The following is a 20180-nucleotide window of genomic DNA, read 5'->3' as shown; positions in this document are numbered from 1 at the left end:
ATGAAGGACTGATTAGATAAGCTAGTGCTGAATCTCTGATACCTGCCTCCTGTCTGTATAGTGCACTGTGTGAATTATGGAGTTTTGGCTTCTTTGGCTCTGAATGTCCTGCAGTGAATTGTGTGCAGGTGGTTGAATCACCAGTGTCTCTTTGTTAGAAACAGTATGCAGATCATAAGATCATAATATACATTATACTTCCAGGACTGAAATATGCTAAATCTAATAAACAAACTTTTTAGGCACTTTTTTCTTTGTGTACCTTGATGGCTTTATACAAATTATTGGAGAAAACAATGAAAGCAAAACCATAAATACATCATCAAATAGAAAAGCTTTGAAGTGTATAAGAAATGTATGTATATGAGATGTCTGCATGATATGTACTGTTTGAACAGCAGGCAGGTCACCAACAGCCACACATTCCTACATGATGATAGGCACTATTGCGCTTCTACCTGACTAACCAGCCCAGGTCAAAACAGCAAGAACAACACAGTGATACACCTCCAAGCTATCAGCCCCAACTATATAAATGGCTTCAGGCCCTCTCAATTAATATCTCAGTCGCTCTGTACTGCCCGCTTCGCATGACCACGCCTCCCACGTGACCACAGCTGAACGAGCATTATTAATGTTTATATCCAATAAAATGGACAGAATTACTGCCTCAGTGGTCTTCGACCTTGACATTAGTGACCACTGCCCCATTGGATGCATTAGAAACAGTTACAAGAACAAAACAGGCTCTCGGATGGTGGTTAGAAGAAATTTGAAACATTTTAGTGAACAAGCTTTTCTATCTGACTGCAATGAATGAAATCCACCTCACATTAAAAATGCCAGATGTTGACTTGGCATGAAACCACTTTAGCAAATCATTTCTAATGGTGGTAAACAAACATGCCCCCCACAAAAAGCAAAGAATAAGAGACAGATCAAGTCCCTGGTTCTCTAGTGAAGTTTCCTCATTGTTTAAAGCCAGAAATAAAGCTTGGTCCACTGCTAGACGCACAGGAGAGACAGACCACTGGCTCACATTCAGACAACTGAGAAATAGATGTACCTCTGCAGTAAGAAAGGCCAAATCAGATTATTATCTCAGCCTGATTATTATCTCAGCTCTACAAACACTCAGAACTTTTGGAAAACTGTAAAATCCCTTAAAAACAATTCCTCTACCCTTCCAACCAGCGTTATAGTTGATGATCAGCTGATATCTGATCAGAAGGAAATCTGTAGAGCTTTTAACTCACATTTTGCTGCAGCTGGGCACATTTTTGAAAATATTGACTAGAATCTGCTGTTACGTAAAACTCAACAACTCTACTGCTACCCAGAGCCATGGTCTCTTCACACTCTGGGCCTTCTCTCCAATCATAGCAGCTAAATCTCTTACTAATGTTAATCCACGAAAAACTACTGGTGAGGATGGGCTGGACCCTAACTTCCTGTGTCTGGCAGCCCCAGTTATTTTAGAATATGGAAAACAGCTCCTGTAACTCCACTGCATAAAGGAGGTGAGGCAGCAGATGTAAATAACTACAGACCAATCTCGAAATTGTCCTGTTTAGCTAAAATTTCAGAATTTCTAGTAAATAGTCAACTTAAATCATTTCTATATGAAAATTCTGTCCTGTTTAATTATCAGTCTGGCTTTAGAGAAAGACACAGCACCATCTCTGTTACCACACTGGTTTTAAATTATCTCTATATGGCCACAGACAGGAAGAAGCATTGTGCTGCTATTTTTATTTATTTATCAAAGGCTTTTGATACAGTTGATCACAGTCTTCTTTTAAGGAACTTACAAAAGATTGGCTTTGATATAAATGCAGTAAAATGGACCCAAAATTACCTTTCAGATAGACAACAATTTAAATTAAATTTTGGGCCCAGTTTTATTCAACATATATATATATATATATAATAAACTTGCTGCCTTTGCCTCAGACTGCAAAGTACACCTGTATGCAGATGACATGGTTTATACTGTTCAGCTGACTCTGTTTGTGCTGCAGTAGGAAAACTACAATGCTCATTTAATGCCCTACAGGCTTCTTTGCGAAAACTAAGTCCATGCTGTTTTCCAGATCTACTAATACTGATTTTAATACTGTAAATATCACTACCCTGACGGGATCCAACATCGAGAGAGTCACAGAGTATAAATACCTTGGCATTTGGCTGGATGATAAACTCACTTTAAACCCCATATTAATAAATTGGTTGGCAAATGTAGGCAGAAGCTCCGTTATCTATATAGAAATAAATCCTGTTTCCTCATGTAGCTAGAAAAAGAATTGCTGAGGCAGCCTTACAGTCTGTTATGGACTACGGTGATGTAATCTACAAACGCATCTGCCAGTTTCCTCAAACCACTGGACTCAGTCTATCACTCTGCACTGAGGTTCATCACTGGAGACCCTTATAAACACTCATCACTGCAGACTGGATGACAAAGTTGGTTGGCCCTCACTAGCAGTACTGCGGGAAACACTGGTTTATTTTTATTTATAAAACACTCTCCGGCCATATGCCAGAATATATACTTCAATGATGTCTGTAAATAATGATATTTATCAGACTCGCTCCAGTGGCTGGATCACACACCAGGTACTGAGAGTTTTTACTGAACTGGGAAAATCTGCTTTTAGTTACAGCACCAGCGAGCTGGACCCTCACTACAGGAACCCCTACAGCTCAGCCTGCTGGGTCACTCAGTCATTTTACACTCTTACTCTCTAACCACCTCCTCTCTGCCTCACACCATTTTACCTGATTTTTTAACTTTCTTATCTTATTTCCATTATTTTATATATTTTTTGTTAATATATTTATTATTATTCATATTCTTATTCTTATATTAATTATGATATTTTATTATTATTTTAGACATTTTAATAAATGTTAGTTTACTTATTTATCTTATTCTCCTCTTTTTTTATTTTGATTTGATCTGATTTTATTAACCTTTACATTTTAGCTATGTTTTAATTATTGTTTTATATTTTTGCACTTTTATTATTAATGTTTCACTTTTTTAATACTTACCTGATTTGGGTATTTTTATTTATTTTTATTATTTGATATGTTTTTACACATTATCAATCCCTTGCTCTGTATCTACTTTGCAACATTGTAAATGAGAGCCACCTTCAATGTTCTCCAAGATTAAATAAAGGTTGATTGATTGATTGATTGATTGATAATTTGGAGAACTTTATCATAATTTAATTTGAACTGAGATCCACACACTAAACTGTGTTTTAGGTTAATATACAGTTTTGCACTGAGGCATTTCTCTCTAGGGTGGTCAAATTTACAAGACTCAATAACGATGAATTGTTGAAATTTATGATCATTTTAGCACAAAAAGTCGCTGTCTCTGTTACATTAGCACTAAATGGCTGTTCTGCATTTTTTTTATCTTTCAGGCAACTACAAGTGATGTTAGATGGAATGCATGAGATGGTGACCAAATCACCAGAATGACCGCAAACATTGAGAAGACTGACCACAGTATCACAGAAAGTCATCATTCCAAAGCTTTGGGAAGTTTTGAATGTGGATGCCAGGTCACTTTTTCTTGCGAAACCAGGATCCTCAAACCATTCTTTGGAGTCAGTCACCAAAGAAATTGTGAATGCCGTTGTAAAGTCTGTCATTGATGCTCTTGATGAAAAGGAAGATTCTGACATGCTTGAGCTTCATAGAAAGGTGACGGAAAAGACTGAGCTCCCGGCATCTTCATGTGGGTCAGCTGAGCTCCTTAACTCGTCACTGTCTGTTGAGCCCAGCGCTGAGAACCTGACGTCCAAAGACCAGGCACAACTTCAGGAATGTGCTAAAGATGTGATTCTTGAGGTCTACTCCATCTATCAAGTCAAAGAACTCAAGAGTGCATCGGATTTGTCTTGCCCTCCAAAGATGTGTGTCTCAGTTTTTGTTGAATGTTTATTATCAGAGCTGGGTGACATGACAACGTCCTCTCAGAGTTCACTGATCAGTGACGATATCAGCTCTGATCCAGCCTGTGGTGCAAGTGAAAGCATGGCTGATAAAGCACTTAAAAGAGCTGAGTCCTTTCATAGAATTCCCAACCTTATGAAACTGTCAGTAAGTAAAATCTTACTCAAGTCTTCAAACAGCTTCCTTGTAAGTTCTCTACATTCGCGGCGTGCTCACACTAGCCAAAGAGATTGCAGTGTGGAACCAACTCCATCCGAATGCTTGGTTAAGGCATTCGATCTCGTCGATTCCGTCATTGATGGAATTTGCGAACGTCTGCATTCTAGAACATCATCCGATGGTTTGAAAGAAACACAGGCTGAACCTTTGGATTGGATGGAATCAGGTGTTGATGTCTCTGAGGAGATTCTGTGGTACACTGTGTGTACTACTTACAACAGTAAGGAACAGGGATTTTTCTGCAATGTATCAGCAGAAAGCACCTAAGGTCGATCCTTTAGAGATCAATAGCCACGTTTACATGCAGCCTGATAATCCGTTAATAATCCGACTAATAGCTCAATCGGAATAGAACACGTCCATGTAAACACCTCAATCGGAATAGTCTAGTCTGATTGAGGCCATTCGGAATACAATTTCTATCCGATTGATCGAGGTGGGTAAACCTCTAAATAATCCGTTAAATAGAAGAATAATAGCCATGTAAACGCCTGAATCCAATTACATCCCAATCGAAATGTGTAAGCATGTTCTACGCATGTGCGTCGCGTCACGGCGAACGTTTATACCATTCAACATGGCGGAGCAGAAACTGGTCTGCAGAGGAGACGAAGTTTATGCTCTGATCTTAAAAAGACGGCGGTGGGACGGACGTCCAGCTTATGAGTCTCAGAACACGACGTCTTCCTCTTGCCGCTTCCTTTATAAGTACATGGGAAGCAGGTTTTCCTGAATCTGACCTCATTTTAAAGCAATTAAAACACCAGCGCGTCAACTGGAAACTCATCTCACGCGGACTGGACCTCACGTGATGATCGCTGTCATGGTAACGTTTACTCTAAGCGCTACTCCACGCATGCGCGTCATTTTGCATCGGATTACTTGTAGTGAGCATGTAAACGAAGATTTTCCATCAAATTGTTGAACAGAGTGTGCATATAAACACCTCAGTCTGAATCTGTAATTGGCAAAAATCTTTGCATGTAAACACAGCCAATGTTGCGGGAACTGTTGACAGGATACTTCTGGCAAATAAAGACCAAGATCACAGCTTAGAGGAACCACACATGGACAAACTTTCTTTAGATCCAGACAGATCTCGTCCCATTGTGTCACCTGAACACTCTGTTTTCCTTCGTGGGACCCCTACTCCTCAGTCATCTAAGGGTAGAGGTATGATATCACATCTTCAAAGACCATCAGTGAGGGTTACCGATGAACACAAGTCACGCAAGAGCAGAGAAAGGGTTTCAATGGTCACTTTACTGGACACCATGATGGCCTCCCTGGGTTTACAGAGCTCAGGCCATTTTAACTCTCTAGAGGACATATCTGCAGCAGCAAAAAGAGTGTCGCCAGTGGCGACAGTGGCAAGGAAAACTCCCTAAGAGCAGGAGGAAGAAACCTTGAGAGGAACCAAGACTCAGAAGGGGAACCCATCCTCCTCTGGTGGACAACGGATAGCAAACATTGTTAGTATAAAGTATTATAGTACAAAACGGGGAAAACAGGTGGAGCAAAGGTTAATTTGATTAGTTTTAGTTTATGCAGCAGCATCATCGGGAGGGTCAGTTCATGAGGGAGAGGATTACACAGCGTTGTACAGCATGAAGCTCAGTGGTGGTCAAGCTGGTCCAGAAGGCTGGCGAGCAGTGGGCACCCAATGAAGGCAGAAGAGGCAACAGCATCAGACGCACAGGATGGGCATCTGTTCAACTCGGCAGAGAAAGGAAACAGACAAAGAGTCAGTTCTGTAATGAGTGACTGAACACAGATTACAGTATTAGCAGAGCAGCGGAGACTATCAGGTCTGGATCCGACAGGGAAAACTAATTACCAACGGCTCGACTATACAAGTAAGTTTTTAGCCTAGACTTAAAGACTGAGGCTGAGTCTGAGTCCCGAACATTAACAGGAAGATTATTCCAAAGCTGGGGGGCTTTGTATGAGAAAGCTCTCCCCTCTGATGTAACTTTATTAATTCTAGGTACTAATAGTAAGCCAGTACCTTGTGATCTAAGTAGGCGTGATGGTTCATAGTGAGAGAGAAGTTCACTCAGGTACAGCGGGGCGAGTCCGTTTACAGCTTTACAGGCCAGTAATAGAATTTTATAATCAATGCGAAATTTAACTGGTAACCAGTGTAGGGTTGATAAAACTGGGCTGATATGTCTGAAAACTTTCTGGTTTTTGTGAGACTCTTATAATTATAAGTTACTAATGCGAATAATTTAAGCCATTAACTTGGCTAGATAGCAACTGATCAGTTCATAATATAAGCTAATGTTAGCGCTTACTGAGTAGCTGAACTGTCGCCACAGAAACAGGTCAGCCAGTATTAATTACCAACGACCTGCAGGACCAAGAAAGGCCCAAGAGTTTAACAGTGGCCCACAGCAATAACAGAATAAATTTACTTTTTGATAACATGTTTTGATAACAATCAGCTAGCTAGCTAATTTAGCTGGCTAGATCCAGCACTCTGACAGCTAAGGCTGCAGAACATTAAATAAGATTTATTAGAAAAAAAAAGTTTCTTTGTTTATTCTCACATGATTGTAAAGAAAATGCCTCTAAAATTTCAATGTAACTGGTGCTAGTTAACCATACTGCGAGCATATCGTTCAATAAAATCAGCTAAAGCTAACGTTTCATCAGCTAGCATTAGAGAGACTAGCTATATTAGCCAGTTATTTATTTGGCAAAATAAATTTACATTTTCATACATTTCACTCCCTTCAGACACAGCCATCTCGTTAGACGGACCAGACCACCGGATATGCGTGGGCAGGGTAACTGAAAACAGTACAAAAAAGTACAAAACTTTTGACCCTCTATCACAAAAGTGACTAATCCTACGTCCTTTAACCTTTTTTCCTTTTTGTGAGGGGTGTGATATATATATATATATATATATATATATATATATATATATAGAGTATGTGTGTGTATATATATATATATATACACACACATACTCAATACAAATGTGTAAAGAAATAATACTTCTTGAAGAAAAGGTATTTAAACAACAAGCACAATTTAAAGAAAAACACAGCAAATGTCTGGATTTCCAAATTAACCTTTATAAATCTTCAGGAAAATATCCTTTAGTCTTCCACTTCTTGTGGTTAAGGGGTCTGTTGTGCTCAGTATTTTTGCAGAGGCTTTCAATAAGCATCCTGCCTTACTGGCAGTCAAAATGATTTTCCTACATTCCAGCTGCAGGAAATCTATTGAAAGATATCAGAAAATATGGAAACATCATGACCCATTTTAAAGATATAGGCTTTCTTAAGCATTATAAATGGTAATTTGGAAACCTAATGATATAATATTTACTGGTTTACTATTTCTTACCCAAATTTTCCCTGACCTGACAATTCCAGGACTGACAACCTCCTAACCAATCAGCTTCAGGCTGTAATCCATGGTGGCCAAACAACTTTCTGTGGCTTTTCGCTCGGCTGGCATTTTCTATATTTTTTATATCCCAGACGTCTGAAAAAGGCATTTTGAAAATCACTTTTGTTATTAAACAAAAACAGTTAAACTGGCTTTATGTGCGCTTTCCAGCAGATACAGGCTTGAAACAACTGCTCAATCACATGATAGAAACCTGCCAGGCCTGACCAAATACACGTGCTTTTATAGAGACCATATCGTACATTATTCTTCTATCTTGTGAGATACATTTATAAAGTCTATGTGTTTTTATTCACTGTTTGAGTCATAATTCATTTTTACATAATCATTCATGTTTTTGTTACTGTGCTTTTAAGACAAAGTGAACACCATTTACCAAAGAATGCACCGGCTACAAATTATCCCACATATACCTACAAACTGGCAACAAAAGTAGCAACATATGCTGACACAGCAGAAACAGGACTGTGGCACACAAAATGAATTACTTTAAAGGGTGGATACACAAAACAATACAAAAATGTGCAAAAATCACTGGATGGGAAATCAACACAACATGCCATGTCAACCTTTTCAGACGACTGTATGTTACAGCAATGAAGCAAGTGAGCACCACCTCCCGTTGGCCATGTTTCTATTAATGAAAATGAGAGGAGCTAGCCAGATCATCTCACATCAAAAGCTGGGCTTTTTTCCAGCATTTTAGCTGTTTTTCTTTATTGAACACATACTCCATGCACTAATATAAATTTTGCGTTGAGGCTACTGAGTAAATTAGAATTCCTGCTGTACATAAAACAGGATGGGATTTGGGTTGATTTAACATTGAAACAACCAAAACAGATAATGTTTAAAAAAAGGTTGAAAAGGAGTTGATTAAATGTCCAGTTTCAACCGGTTTTCAGCGTTGATTCAACATAGAACAGTATGTGCACTTCAGCATTGAATCAACATTAGAAATCAACGGTGAGTCAAAGTTGTTTCAACGTTATTTTGTTATCTGGGAAGTCACATTATCAGTATGGTTTGCTGCAGTATATTAAAATGCTTCATGTCTATATTTTATTTAACAGAGCTTTGGAAATCACCAGCAGAATGACTGGTAAGACTAAAATGACGGTTTGACTAATATGGACCTAACAGTCAAGCTGATTATTATAAAAATGTGTGACAGTGCCTTCATAAGATTTTAAAGCTACTTTCGTTATTCTAACACTTTGTTGTGTTTCAGCCTTAAAATAAAACTGATTACAGTCGGGGGCAGGAATCTCTTGGCACAATGTGATATGATTTGGTTTGATTTGATTTCAATTTAAAATAATGCCAAGATGCAATTATAAAACCATTCTTGTTCCCTGTTTCTACATGTTGATGCGTCTTCATTTTTATTTCTAAAGTCTATAATTTTTTAATCGTTATCATTAACATAGTTTGATCCAGCTTATTTTTTGGCGTCTGTATTTTTAACATTAACTGATTTAATTAAATTGTTTTATGAAAATAGCTTTTTTTAATTTTTCTATTTTACCTTGTTTTACTTTGTTCTTTAGTTGATGTGCACAAAAGCAACTTGTGTGCTGGAGAAACCTTAGACTGCTACATGGGCTCTGCTTGAGTAAATGAGTCGATATGCTTAACATAAAAAATGTTTTCCATTGTTATAGTGGAGTTGCTTTGGAATTCTGCTACAGATGACTGTAGTAAACCAGCAACTACTATATTTCTATTATTATACAACTCATCTGAACCATCGGGACACTTGAGCTGTGTGTAAAATGCTGAGAATTCTCTGTCCATACAGAATAGCGGTACACAGTAAAAATGTCCTGGTACTGTGCATACAGTTGTGTTCTGTTAATTGATTAATTGAAACTTTACCTGGAAAGCATTTTTTTTCAGAGCCTTTAAAATCCGAACACTGACTCAAACAAACATATATCCAGAGATTTTTATCACAAATAACACCAGAGAATTTTGAGAAACATGTACATCTTTGCAACTTCATCATTGTTTACAAGCTTTGAAAGGGTCTCTTTCAAGTAAATATGTTTTATTCAAAACATACTTATTTATATTGATTTCTGAACTCAGTTGGAAGTGTACAGTAATGGTAATATAATAATAATAATAATAATAATAATAATAATAATAATAATAATAAAAGAAGGATGTGATTATACTTAAGTAGCATGTAGAGTTTATTCATATAACACTGAGTGAAAAATGTATTTTATACAGATTAACTCTGGTGAAGGGGCACCATTTCACTAAAGCAGGAAAGAGTCAATGCAGATGGAGTCTGAGGTTTAAAGAAAATGACCTTGATGGGGAGAAGCTATCACACCACAAGTGAGCATATGTATATATACACACACAGTCTGCGTTAATTGGTACACATACCTACACTCAGGTTTCTACACTCACGGTCATTTTTTTAGGTCCACTTATCAAACAGGAGCACTTTGTAGTTCAGATTGTAGTCTTATCTGTTTCTCTGCGTACTGTATTAGTTTCCTTTTACCCTGTTATTCAGTGGTCAGGACCCCCAAGGACCACCACAGAGCAGGTACTATTTGGGTGGTAGATGATTCGCTGCACTGCAGTGACACTAACGTGGCGGTGACATGGTAGTGGGATGTTATTGTGTGTTATGTGTGCTGCACTAAGTGGATCACACATAGTGCAGCAGATTCACTGCTGGCTGAGAACAGTTGGCCAACCAAATATGTCCAATGTTTTGTGTCCAGAAACTGACCACTGATTAGATCAAGAGGAAACTGTGCAGCAACACATGAGCTATAGTCCACTACCATTTTTTTAGTTTCAAAGCGATCGACGGCTGTGGAAAATAGCGGGACCTACCCGTGCAGGCACTGGACGTCAATCAAACGTCAGAAAGACGTTGAGCTCTAATGTTGGACAGATGTTGAATTTTAGTTGAAAATGAAAATCAGGTTGACATCAAAACCCAACATTGGCTTGACATCAATCTCCGACGTTAGACAGACAGAGTTTGGTTGAAAATGAAAATAGGGTTGATGTCAAAACCCAACGTTGGGTGGACGTCAAGCTCCAACGTTGGATAGACCTTGAATTTTGGTTGGAAAGGAAAATCGAGTTGATGTCAAAACCCAACATTAAATAGACGTTGAAGTTTTGTTGGAAATAAAAAATTGGGTTTACGTCAAATCCCAACATTGGATTGACATCATCCTCCAACATTAAATAGAAACTTTTTGAAATTTGTTTAGTTTGGGTTTTGTTGGCATGACATCAGACTTTTAACGTGTGACTGAGAAACTTGGATGATGCCATAACAAGGTTGGACAGATGTCAAGATCCAATGTCACACAGACCCAAAGAATTAATTTTAAGCAGAGAAAAGTAAAAAAAAATAAAACCTCAGTGAAACTGGAATCTAAAAATTGTTTGCTGGTTTTCCTGGATTAAATGACAAATGCAATAGGCTATTTTTAACCTTTTATTGTAATATTTTTAAAGAACCTGTTTACATTATTTTAAAAGGGTAGATTCAAAACAAAAATTAATTTCACAAAATTCACAAAACTGTCTGTCCTTTTGGAACCAGCTAACAGTTATCACATGAACTTCCGAAAAGTCTTACAAAAAAAGTCCTTTAAGAAAGTTTTTTTCTGCCACCGCCGCCCACCCTGTCTGGGGCATACTTCAAGCAGAAGGCAACAGCTGCCGCAGTGTTTGCCTCCGTTTCACCTGTAGTCCTCTGGACACTCTCTGTAAGAATAATTTGAATATGTATATCTATGGGGAATATAGAATACGATAGACTAGTGTAAGAAGCAAAAACATTTCTTAGCATACATTCTTAGGGGCCATGTATGTTTAACACATCTTTACATGTATACAACGTGTTAAATGTCCATGGCCTGCTGAGGTTAAGGAGATTTCAACTTTGAATGCTGTTCACAAACAGCATGCAACTGTCTACATTCTGGCAGAAAAACGTGAATGCCAGCAGCTGTCTTTGTTTTAAATCAAAGAATGGAAAAGTCGTCTATACTATGACGATGCTTCGCCGAACCCCGTGAGGAGACACCGGGTAGGTTGTGACCGAATGGTATTTAGGATGAAGTTGCAGGTTGAAGATACGACAACTCTGAGTGGTTCTTTTCAAATGGTGAGTGATTTATTTACAAACGTGCAAGACATACAAAAGAAAAACTGTGCAAACGAAAACAAACGGTAGTTAAAATATTAACCTGACTCAATGGCAGTACAGGTAAGTATATTTAGTCCTAGGCTGCAAGGCCATAGAACTATACTTTTGACTAGCTTTACTCACATTTCCCTCAGCTGCCTCTCAGTCTGAGGTGAGTACCATCGAGCTAGCCTCCCTTACTAAACCTCTCCCATACCTCTTATAGGCATAGCCCCGCCCCTGCATCGCCTGAGCCAACCCATTCCACTCCACAGGGGTGCTGCTGTCCTCTAAGAATAGGTTAAAACTAGGGTAAATAAAACCATGATTAATTTCATAAGGCCTTAATACGTTATGTTACCGGTAAAAGATGTTTCATTACAGTGTGCACATTTGTTAACCTGTCTCACTCTCTTTTCTGGGACCTAGGTTGGAGACATCACCCCTCCCATGAGCTAGCCGTGGGCTTGCCAGCACACTCATGAGTGAGCTCACTCTGCTCTGCCTCCTTTTTGCTGTCTCTGCTAGGGAACAGACAACAGGTGAGTATTATAGGTAGGTATTCAGGTAAGTATTACACAGTCTTTGGTGATGGGCAATGCATTTGCCTCATCACATATACATCATGTTTACTCTAGAAACAAATTAAAAACTGTGCACTGAAAATCTGACGTTTCTTGCGGGTAGCGGCAAGGTTGTTAATAGGTGGCCACTAACCAACAAAGTAGACACTAGACAACACTGGGGATATATCCCTTTTACCTGTGACAACAGTGAAGAGACAGAGCTTTGTGAAGGCAAGCTTGCCCTTCCCCCCTTTCGTGTTGAAATTCATCATGACCTCATTTGTCATCGACCTATGGCTACAAAAGGAAAAACATTTGTCACCACTGCTTCAGAATTTTATGAAATGGCATGATCTCGCAATTACAAAACTCCGCAGAGGTCTATTAATTTAAAAGGATTGATACAGGACGGGAAGACACACAAGTCTTATTTAGCACCAGGCAGTGCCCCTTTTCCCAAACTGGGGCTAAATCTTAAATGGCTTTCTGCTCCCTACATAGTGCACTTAACATAGGAATTTAAATACTGGCTTCTGCACCACAACAGTGCATAATATAGCTAAAAAATACTCATATGGGATTCAGCCACATCCACACTCGACAAATACTGCACTATTTGCCTGTAGAAGCTAGAATTTCAAAATGTCCATAGCACATTATTTAGGCACTACGGAACCGTTTGAGACTGAGCCTGGGTTGGTTTGATGCTACCTAAGGCAGCTCTGATTGAAACAGAGACATTTGAGGCATGTAAGCCATGCAAGTGACATTTAGTCTTTTATACTGCCATTTTACAGTGAATCACATCCAAGCCTGTGATATTTATAATGCAGTTGTTTAGCAGGCTTGCTATGTTTTAGCCTGTCAGCTAGCTGACCATCCTAGCTATAGTTATGAAGCTGTCAGCCCCTCGGTTTAAACAAAAATGGGTTCTTACTTCATTAGTACACTCTGTCCAGGGAGGAAACACTATAAATAACCTCTGTAGTATCTATTTTATGAACATGTGCGATGCAGGTGTTTATTAGTGGAACTGAAGAGCCGCATCAACACGAGCCAACTTTGATCACATGATAGTCTGAAAGTGGAAAATCTCTCTGATAACAGAAGTGCAGTAACTTCTATCAGCTACTTTTTAACTCTTGTGTTCTTGGTCAACATAATCCACCATAACCACGTTTTACTGCTTACAAACTCAATGTTATGAAGTCAGTTCACGTTTCCTAGTAATATGAATTACTCAGAGGTCAAAAACTGCTAAATAAAACAGACATTATGCGCTTTGCCAAAAGTGAAAATTGTTACATAAACAATGTAACATTTAATTTAACATATGATTATGAGTGAATTCCAATTTTGCCTTTAGCCGTAACAAGAGGAGCATGGTACACTGGCTAAAAATATTTCTTAAAAATCATTCTGTTGTCAGTCACTAAAAATCATCGTATAAAACAGTTGGAAATGAGAGAGAACATTTTCTACTCTCTTGTTCCTCAACATTTAATGATGAGCTGCTCAAACAGAAAACAGCATTTGACCACTGAAGGTGCTATAATGAGACCCATCATCATATATCCAAGCATTGGCCCCGAGTTTAATAGAGACGACGTCTCCTACTTCCAGTAACAGTGAGACTCCGTTAGAGGAATTCACGACGTGCTGGTCTTGATAAGAATATACTGCAGCTACGTGATGTCCATTCTTCTGTAAGAGCGCTTGTACAACTCTTCCACTCCATCCATGGGTGGAGAAACTGAACTGGTAGACTCCTCTCACAGGCGCAGTGAAAATTCCTGTTGAAATATTAGTAAAAATAGATGTACAGGATGATGACACATAAAAGCAAATATCTTACATCAGTCGTCATCTGATATAGTATATATTTAAAGTATATATAAATGATATAAATTATACATAAATGATACACATATCAGTGACTTGACAAATAGAAAAAAATAGGTTTTCAATTATATATATATATATATATATATATATATATACACATATATATACACAGTTGTGCTCATAAGTTTACATACCCTGGCAGAATTTATGATTTTTTGATATTTTTTTCAGAGAATAATAATGATAATACAATAACTTTTCTTTTATTCATGGTTAGTAGTTGGGTCAAGCCATTTATTATCGAACAATTGTTTTTGCCCTTTTTTAAATCATAATGACAACAGAAACTACCAAATGACCCTGATCAAAAGTTTACATACCCTGGAAGTTTTGGCATGATAACATACACATAAGTTGACACACACACACGTTTAAATGGCTACTAAAGGTAACCATCCTCACCTGTGACCTGTTTGCTTGTAAATCAGTGTGTGTGTATAAAGAGTCAGTAAGTTACTGGGCTCCTGACAGACCCCTGCATGTTTCATCCGGTGCTGCCACTGACATTGTTGGATTATGAGACGTGGGGAAAGAATTATCAAAGGATCTGCGGGAGAAGATAGTTGAACTTTATAAAACAGGAAAAGGATATAAAAAGATATCCAAGGAATTGAGAATGCTAGCAGTGCATTCAGACTCTAATTAAGAAGTGGAAAATGAGAGATTCTGTTGAAACCAAGCTAAGGTCATATAGACCAACAAAAATTTCAGGTACGACTGCCAGGAAAATTGTTCGGGATACAAAGAAAAACCCACAAATAACGTCAGCTGACATACAGGACTCTCTGAAAAAAAAGTGGTGTGGCTGTTTCAAGATGCACACTAAGGAGGCACTTGAAGAAAAATGTGCTGCATGGTCGAGTCGCCAGAAGAAAGCCCTTACTACGCCAATGCCACAAAGCAGCCCGCTTACAATATGCCAAACAGCTCAGAGACAAGCCTCAAGATTTCTGGAACAAAGTTATTTGGAGTGAATTGAACTTTTTGGCCACAACCATAAACGCTACATTTGGAGAGGAGTCAACAAGGCCTATGATGAAAAGTACACCATCCCTACTGTAAAACACGGAGGTGGATCGCTGATGTTTTGGGGATGCGTGAGCTACACAGGCACAGGGAGCTTGGTCAAAATTGATGGCAGGATGAATGCAGCATTTTATCAGAAAATACTGGAGGAAAATTTGCACTCATCAGCCCGGAAGCTGCACACGGGACGCACTTGGATGTTCCAACATGACAATGATGCAAAACACAAGGCCAAGTCGACCTGTCATTGGCTACAGCAGAAAAAAGTGAAGGTTCTGGAGTGGCCATCTCAGTCTCCTGACCTCAATATCATTGAGCCACTTTGGGGAGATCTCAAACGTGCAGTTCATGCAAGACAGCCCAAGAATTTACAGGAACTGGAGGCATTTTGCCAAGAACAATGGGCAGCTTTACCATCTGAGAAAATAAAGTGCCTCATCCACAACTACCACAAAAGACTTCAAGCTGTCAGTGATGTTAAAGGAGGGAATACATGGTATTAACGACTAGAGTATGTAAACTTTTGATCAGAGTCATTTGGTAGTTTCTGTTGTCATTATAATTTAAAAAAAGGCAAAAACAATTGTTCGATAATAAATGGCTTGACCCAACCACTAACCATGAATAATATATATATATATATATATATATATATATATATATATATATGCAATCTCTTGGAAATATCTGTTTTTTTAGTAATTCTTTTTTCATATCAGTACTGGATTTCTGTCAACACCTTCAGACACAATGCAAATTATTTTAATTTGTTTCGCTGCTCAATACAGATGTTATTAGTCTTTTATTTATCTTGCATTATATTATTTTAAAATTTCACCAATATAAGCAGGTGTATATATTCAGGTGTATATATCCGCTGTTGACGGAAGAAAACCTCGTATCTCCAAAATGGTAACTTTACTGGAAAAGGAGGAAACCTACTTTGTTTCAATGTAAGTCAATGGAACCAGACTTTTTTCCAAATCATTTTAGATTATTTCTTTTAGACCATTCATCATTTAGTGATTTCCCACAATGTAAAGAGTAACATGTATTTTCAAATTATGTCAAAAATGGAGATACAATGTTTTCTTCAGACAACAGCGATATATGTGTGTGTGTATATATATATATATATATATATATATATATATATATATATTATGTACTATATTTAGTGTAGCATGGCACATTATACCATTTTACTTTATGACACAGAAAAGTTTGTTCTTGACAGATTAATGATTAATGTGTCTATTGTCACACATTTTTGTTGCATGAAAATCACAGTAGTTTTGTTTATTAACTGTTACAGCACATGACATGTTAAGTTCTAATGAATCAGATACTTTATAAAAAAATAAACATGGACACATGAAATCAACATGAATGCAATCACTACATTCATTTTAGCACATTTTACCACTTTAACCATCTTTATTTGTCACTAATCCATAAATAAAACTATTATAATATTATACTGTGCAAATAAATAAATGATGATTTTTTATACTATACATATAATGGAATCTAATCGTTTAGGAACAGTCTACCTGTAGCTGGGTTGTAAGCGTTGCCGATGTTGGTGAAGACGTGTTTGTAGACCAGAGGAAATAAAGTGCTGTATGGTCCAGTATGACCAGCTTCACCTGCTGAGAGTGATGCTGAAAACACCACTTTTCTCTCTTCAGTAAACAGAACATTTTACATTGTTAGTCAAAAAATGTAAAAACTGACTTTAGTTCTTCTTCTCTTCATTAAAACATTGTTTAAATGTTCATGACACAAATCTATTACATGTAAAAGCCATCCATCCATCCATCCATCATCTAAACCGCTTATCCTTCTGGGTCGCGGTGGGGTGCTGGAGCCTATCCCAGCTGTCATTGGGCGGAAGGCAGGATACACCCTGGACAGGTCGCCAGTCCGTCGCAGGGCAGACAGACAAACATACACATTCACACACACACACTCACACCTAGGGCCAATTTTAGCACGTCCAATTGGCCTGACTGCATGTTTTTGGACTGTGGGAGGAAACCAGAGTACCCGGAGGAAACCCACGCAGACACGGGGAGAACAGGCAAACTCCACACAGAAACGACCCTGGTCGCCCGGCTGGGAATCGAACCCAGGCCCTTCTTGCTGTGAGGCAACAGCGCTACCCACTGCGCCACCGTGCCACCCACATGTAAAAGCCAGGATCTCGAATTCATTTCACACACATCATCTAAACCGCTTATCCTTCGGGGTCACAGTGGGGTGCTGGAGCCTATCCCAGCTGTCATTGGGCGGAAGGCAGGATACACCCTGGATAGGTCGCCAGTCCATCGCAGGGCATGCAGACAGACACATTCACATGTAGGGGCAATTTCAGCATGTCCAATTGGCCTGACTGAATGTCTTTGGACTGTGAAACCGCAGAACCCGGAGGAAACCCACACAGACACGGGGAGAACAGGCAAACTCCACACAGAAACGACCCTGGTTACCCGGCCGGGAATAGAACCCAGGCCATTCTTGCTGTGAGGCAACAGCGCTACCCACTGCGCCACCGTGCCACCTTCGAATTCATTCACCCTTTGTAATTTTTCCTTTAAATAAATAAATAAATAAATAAATAAATAAATAAATAAATAAATAAATAAATAAATAACTATCAGTTTCAGCTCAGCTTTTTCAATGAGTTTGTCTCATTGTTTCACCATCACAGCTGCTGACTGAGCAAAGAGAGGTTCAGAATTTGATGTAGACCTGCTGTCTCACTCTTCTGCACAAGCTTGCAAAAATCAGATTTCATATGTTTTTGCTGTCCAGTCTATCAAAAATCAATATGAATACAACCTGGAAATGCCAAAAATTGGATTTGGGCCAGCAGTTTGAACAAGGCCTATTATGCTACACCTACCCTTACCTAACATTAATGCATCTGATCCAGCCAATCAAGGATTTCAGAAGATGTTAATTAACTGGATCAAATGCAGTGGATGGTAGTTGGACCTACACTCTGAAGTATGGTTTGGTGAGAGTTTTTTTTTATGAGGCTAATTTGTCTTGGACAAGAAGTTGTTAAGTACCAGTTGGCAGGCAGAGCTATGAGTAGTTAATACCAATTTAAATGAGTTAAAAATAGGGCACACATTGATCATGATGGAGTCTAATAGAGGCACATTGACACACACTTTCCAAACGTTAAAGCTAATCAGGTGCATCTGCACAACACAATGCTCTGTAGTGCAGGAACACATGATAATGAATTCAGCAGCCTGTCAAGAGTCAATCCAACAGGTCATCTGTGAAACTATTTGCAATAAAGATCCACAACTAGCCAACTCAACACAAAATACTGGAGTCAGCATGAGCCAGAATTACTGTGGAATAATTGTGACCCCATGGTGAGTCTGTGCGCCAATGAACTGATGCTGCTGAGGCTGAGGTTTTGTAGTATCTGTATGCACACAAAATTCCTTTTCTGTCTACAAATTTTTCAAATATTATGTGAAAAAATATTTATTACCTCGATTCTCCTTTTTCAGCTTCTCCACTTGGTTGTCAAAGTCTTTCAGTAACAAAAGTACACAGTACGTCAGTTAGTCATTCATGTCACAATGAAAGCACATTCATTTCCATAAATCGTCACCCAAATCAACACTTTAAATGAGCAATCACATTAATGGAGATCGCTGGTCAACACTGAACATTTCTGAGAATCATCAGGCAGTTCTTTGTGTGCAAAACCTAATGACTGTGTCCACTTTAATAAATCTCTCAACTGAAAATTCATAAGACAGTTAAATATGAAACATAAGAGAATATTCATCTCATCTTTTTATGACAAAGTCAATTATAGATGTTTACCATTATTTTTGGTTTTCAGTTCCTCCAGTTCAGTCCCAAATCTGGCCTCCATGGCAGTCTGATTCACTGCTTGAGCTAAAGACGAACACAGAGGATTAAAGTGTGAACACAACATAAACAAAAAGATCATCAGCTCAAGGAAACATCATAGTTTGATCCCATTACTTAGACCAGTGGGGGGGACTGAGGGCCGGAGTCCGACACAGTTTGCTGATTTTTCTGCTGTGACTCAACAACTAAACCTCCTGACAAACTGAGTCCAATCAGTTGTGTTTAAGCAATAAAATCAGCAAACTGTGCTGGAATCGGCCATCTAATACCAGAGCTCTCCATCCCTGTCTTAGACTAAGAATGTACTCAGGCTGTGTACATGTCAGCATGGTAACATGTTCCAAACTAATCTCTCATATCATTTTCACTTTCTCACCAATTAAGTTAGAATTTGACTAAGACAAAGTTTCATCACTCACATTGAATTAACTGACTCTGCTCCTCATTCTTCTTCCTCAGTTCCTCCACTTGACTCTCACTGGCTCTCAGTCTGCTCTCCATGCTGTTCACTGCAGTCGTCGTGTGTCTCTGCTCAACTTTCAGCTCTGCCAGCATAGCGCTCATCTCTCTCAGTACAGAGTGGATGTCCGGCTGGCAGCTTTGTTGGGTGGAGGTTGTGGCTGGAGGTTCATTTCTGGGATCCTCAGCCTGAATCTGGTTCTCTCTGCCTTCATAATGACTCAAACTGACCGACTGTCCCTCCAACAAACTGCAGCACAGCAGCACCAGCAGAGAAACAGCTCTCATCCTTAACAGGCTTCCTTTGTCTTCTTGGGATTAAGTGGTAGACTCATAGATGCATATATTTATAGTGCGCACTAGTTAGTCATTAACTGTGTTGTAATAATGTTGTGTACGCTTTTATTCTCTCTCTAACATAAACTTCAAGATCTGATCTGTTTTATCTCATCTCACCCTTGAAAACATCATATAACAAAGTAAACGTGATGTTTTCATGGTAGCAGCACGTGTTCTTGTGG

The 20180-nt window shown here is 38.7% G+C and overlaps 1 protein-coding gene across 1 annotated transcript; it reads right to left on the bottom strand.

Moving 5' to 3' along the window:
* Nucleotides 1-11085: 11085 nt before the first annotated feature.
* On the bottom strand, nucleotides 11086-20004 carry LOC118799200. The gene is made up of 5 exons (XM_036558934.1): nucleotides 19620-20004; nucleotides 19150-19224; nucleotides 18809-18850; nucleotides 16845-16976; nucleotides 11086-14153 (listed from the first exon to the last, which is right to left on the bottom strand). Exons 1-5 carry the CDS (start codon nucleotides 19945-19947, stop codon nucleotides 13876-13878), a joined length of 855 nt encoding a protein of 284 aa, XP_036414827.1. The 5' UTR covers nucleotides 19948-20004; the 3' UTR covers nucleotides 11086-13875.
* Between the last annotated feature and the right edge of the window lie 176 nt (nucleotides 20005-20180).

Source organism: Colossoma macropomum, unplaced genomic scaffold (genome assembly GCF_904425465.1).
Source record: "Colossoma macropomum unplaced genomic scaffold, Colossoma_macropomum, whole genome shotgun sequence".
NCBI classification, from domain to species: Eukaryota; Metazoa; Chordata; class Actinopteri; order Characiformes; family Serrasalmidae; genus Colossoma; species Colossoma macropomum.
Note: the sequence above shows the minus strand (reverse complement) of the source record. Positions and strands in the feature narration are given on the sequence as shown.

Excerpts from the sequence above, each read along its gene's own strand:
- LOC118799200 (XM_036558934.1), bottom strand. The coding sequence starts at position 19,947 with ATGAGAGCTGTTTCTCTGCTGGTGCTGCTGTGCTGCAGTTTGTTGGAG. Across the intron at positions 19,225-19,619 it reads GCAGAGTCAGTTAATTCAAT|CTCAAGCAGTGAATCAGACT; the intron begins GTGAGTGATGAA and ends GTTCGTCTTTAG. Across the intron at positions 18,851-19,149 it reads ACTGAAAACCAAAAATAATG|ACTTTGACAACCAAGTGGAG; the intron begins GTAAACATCTAT and ends TGTTACTGAAAG.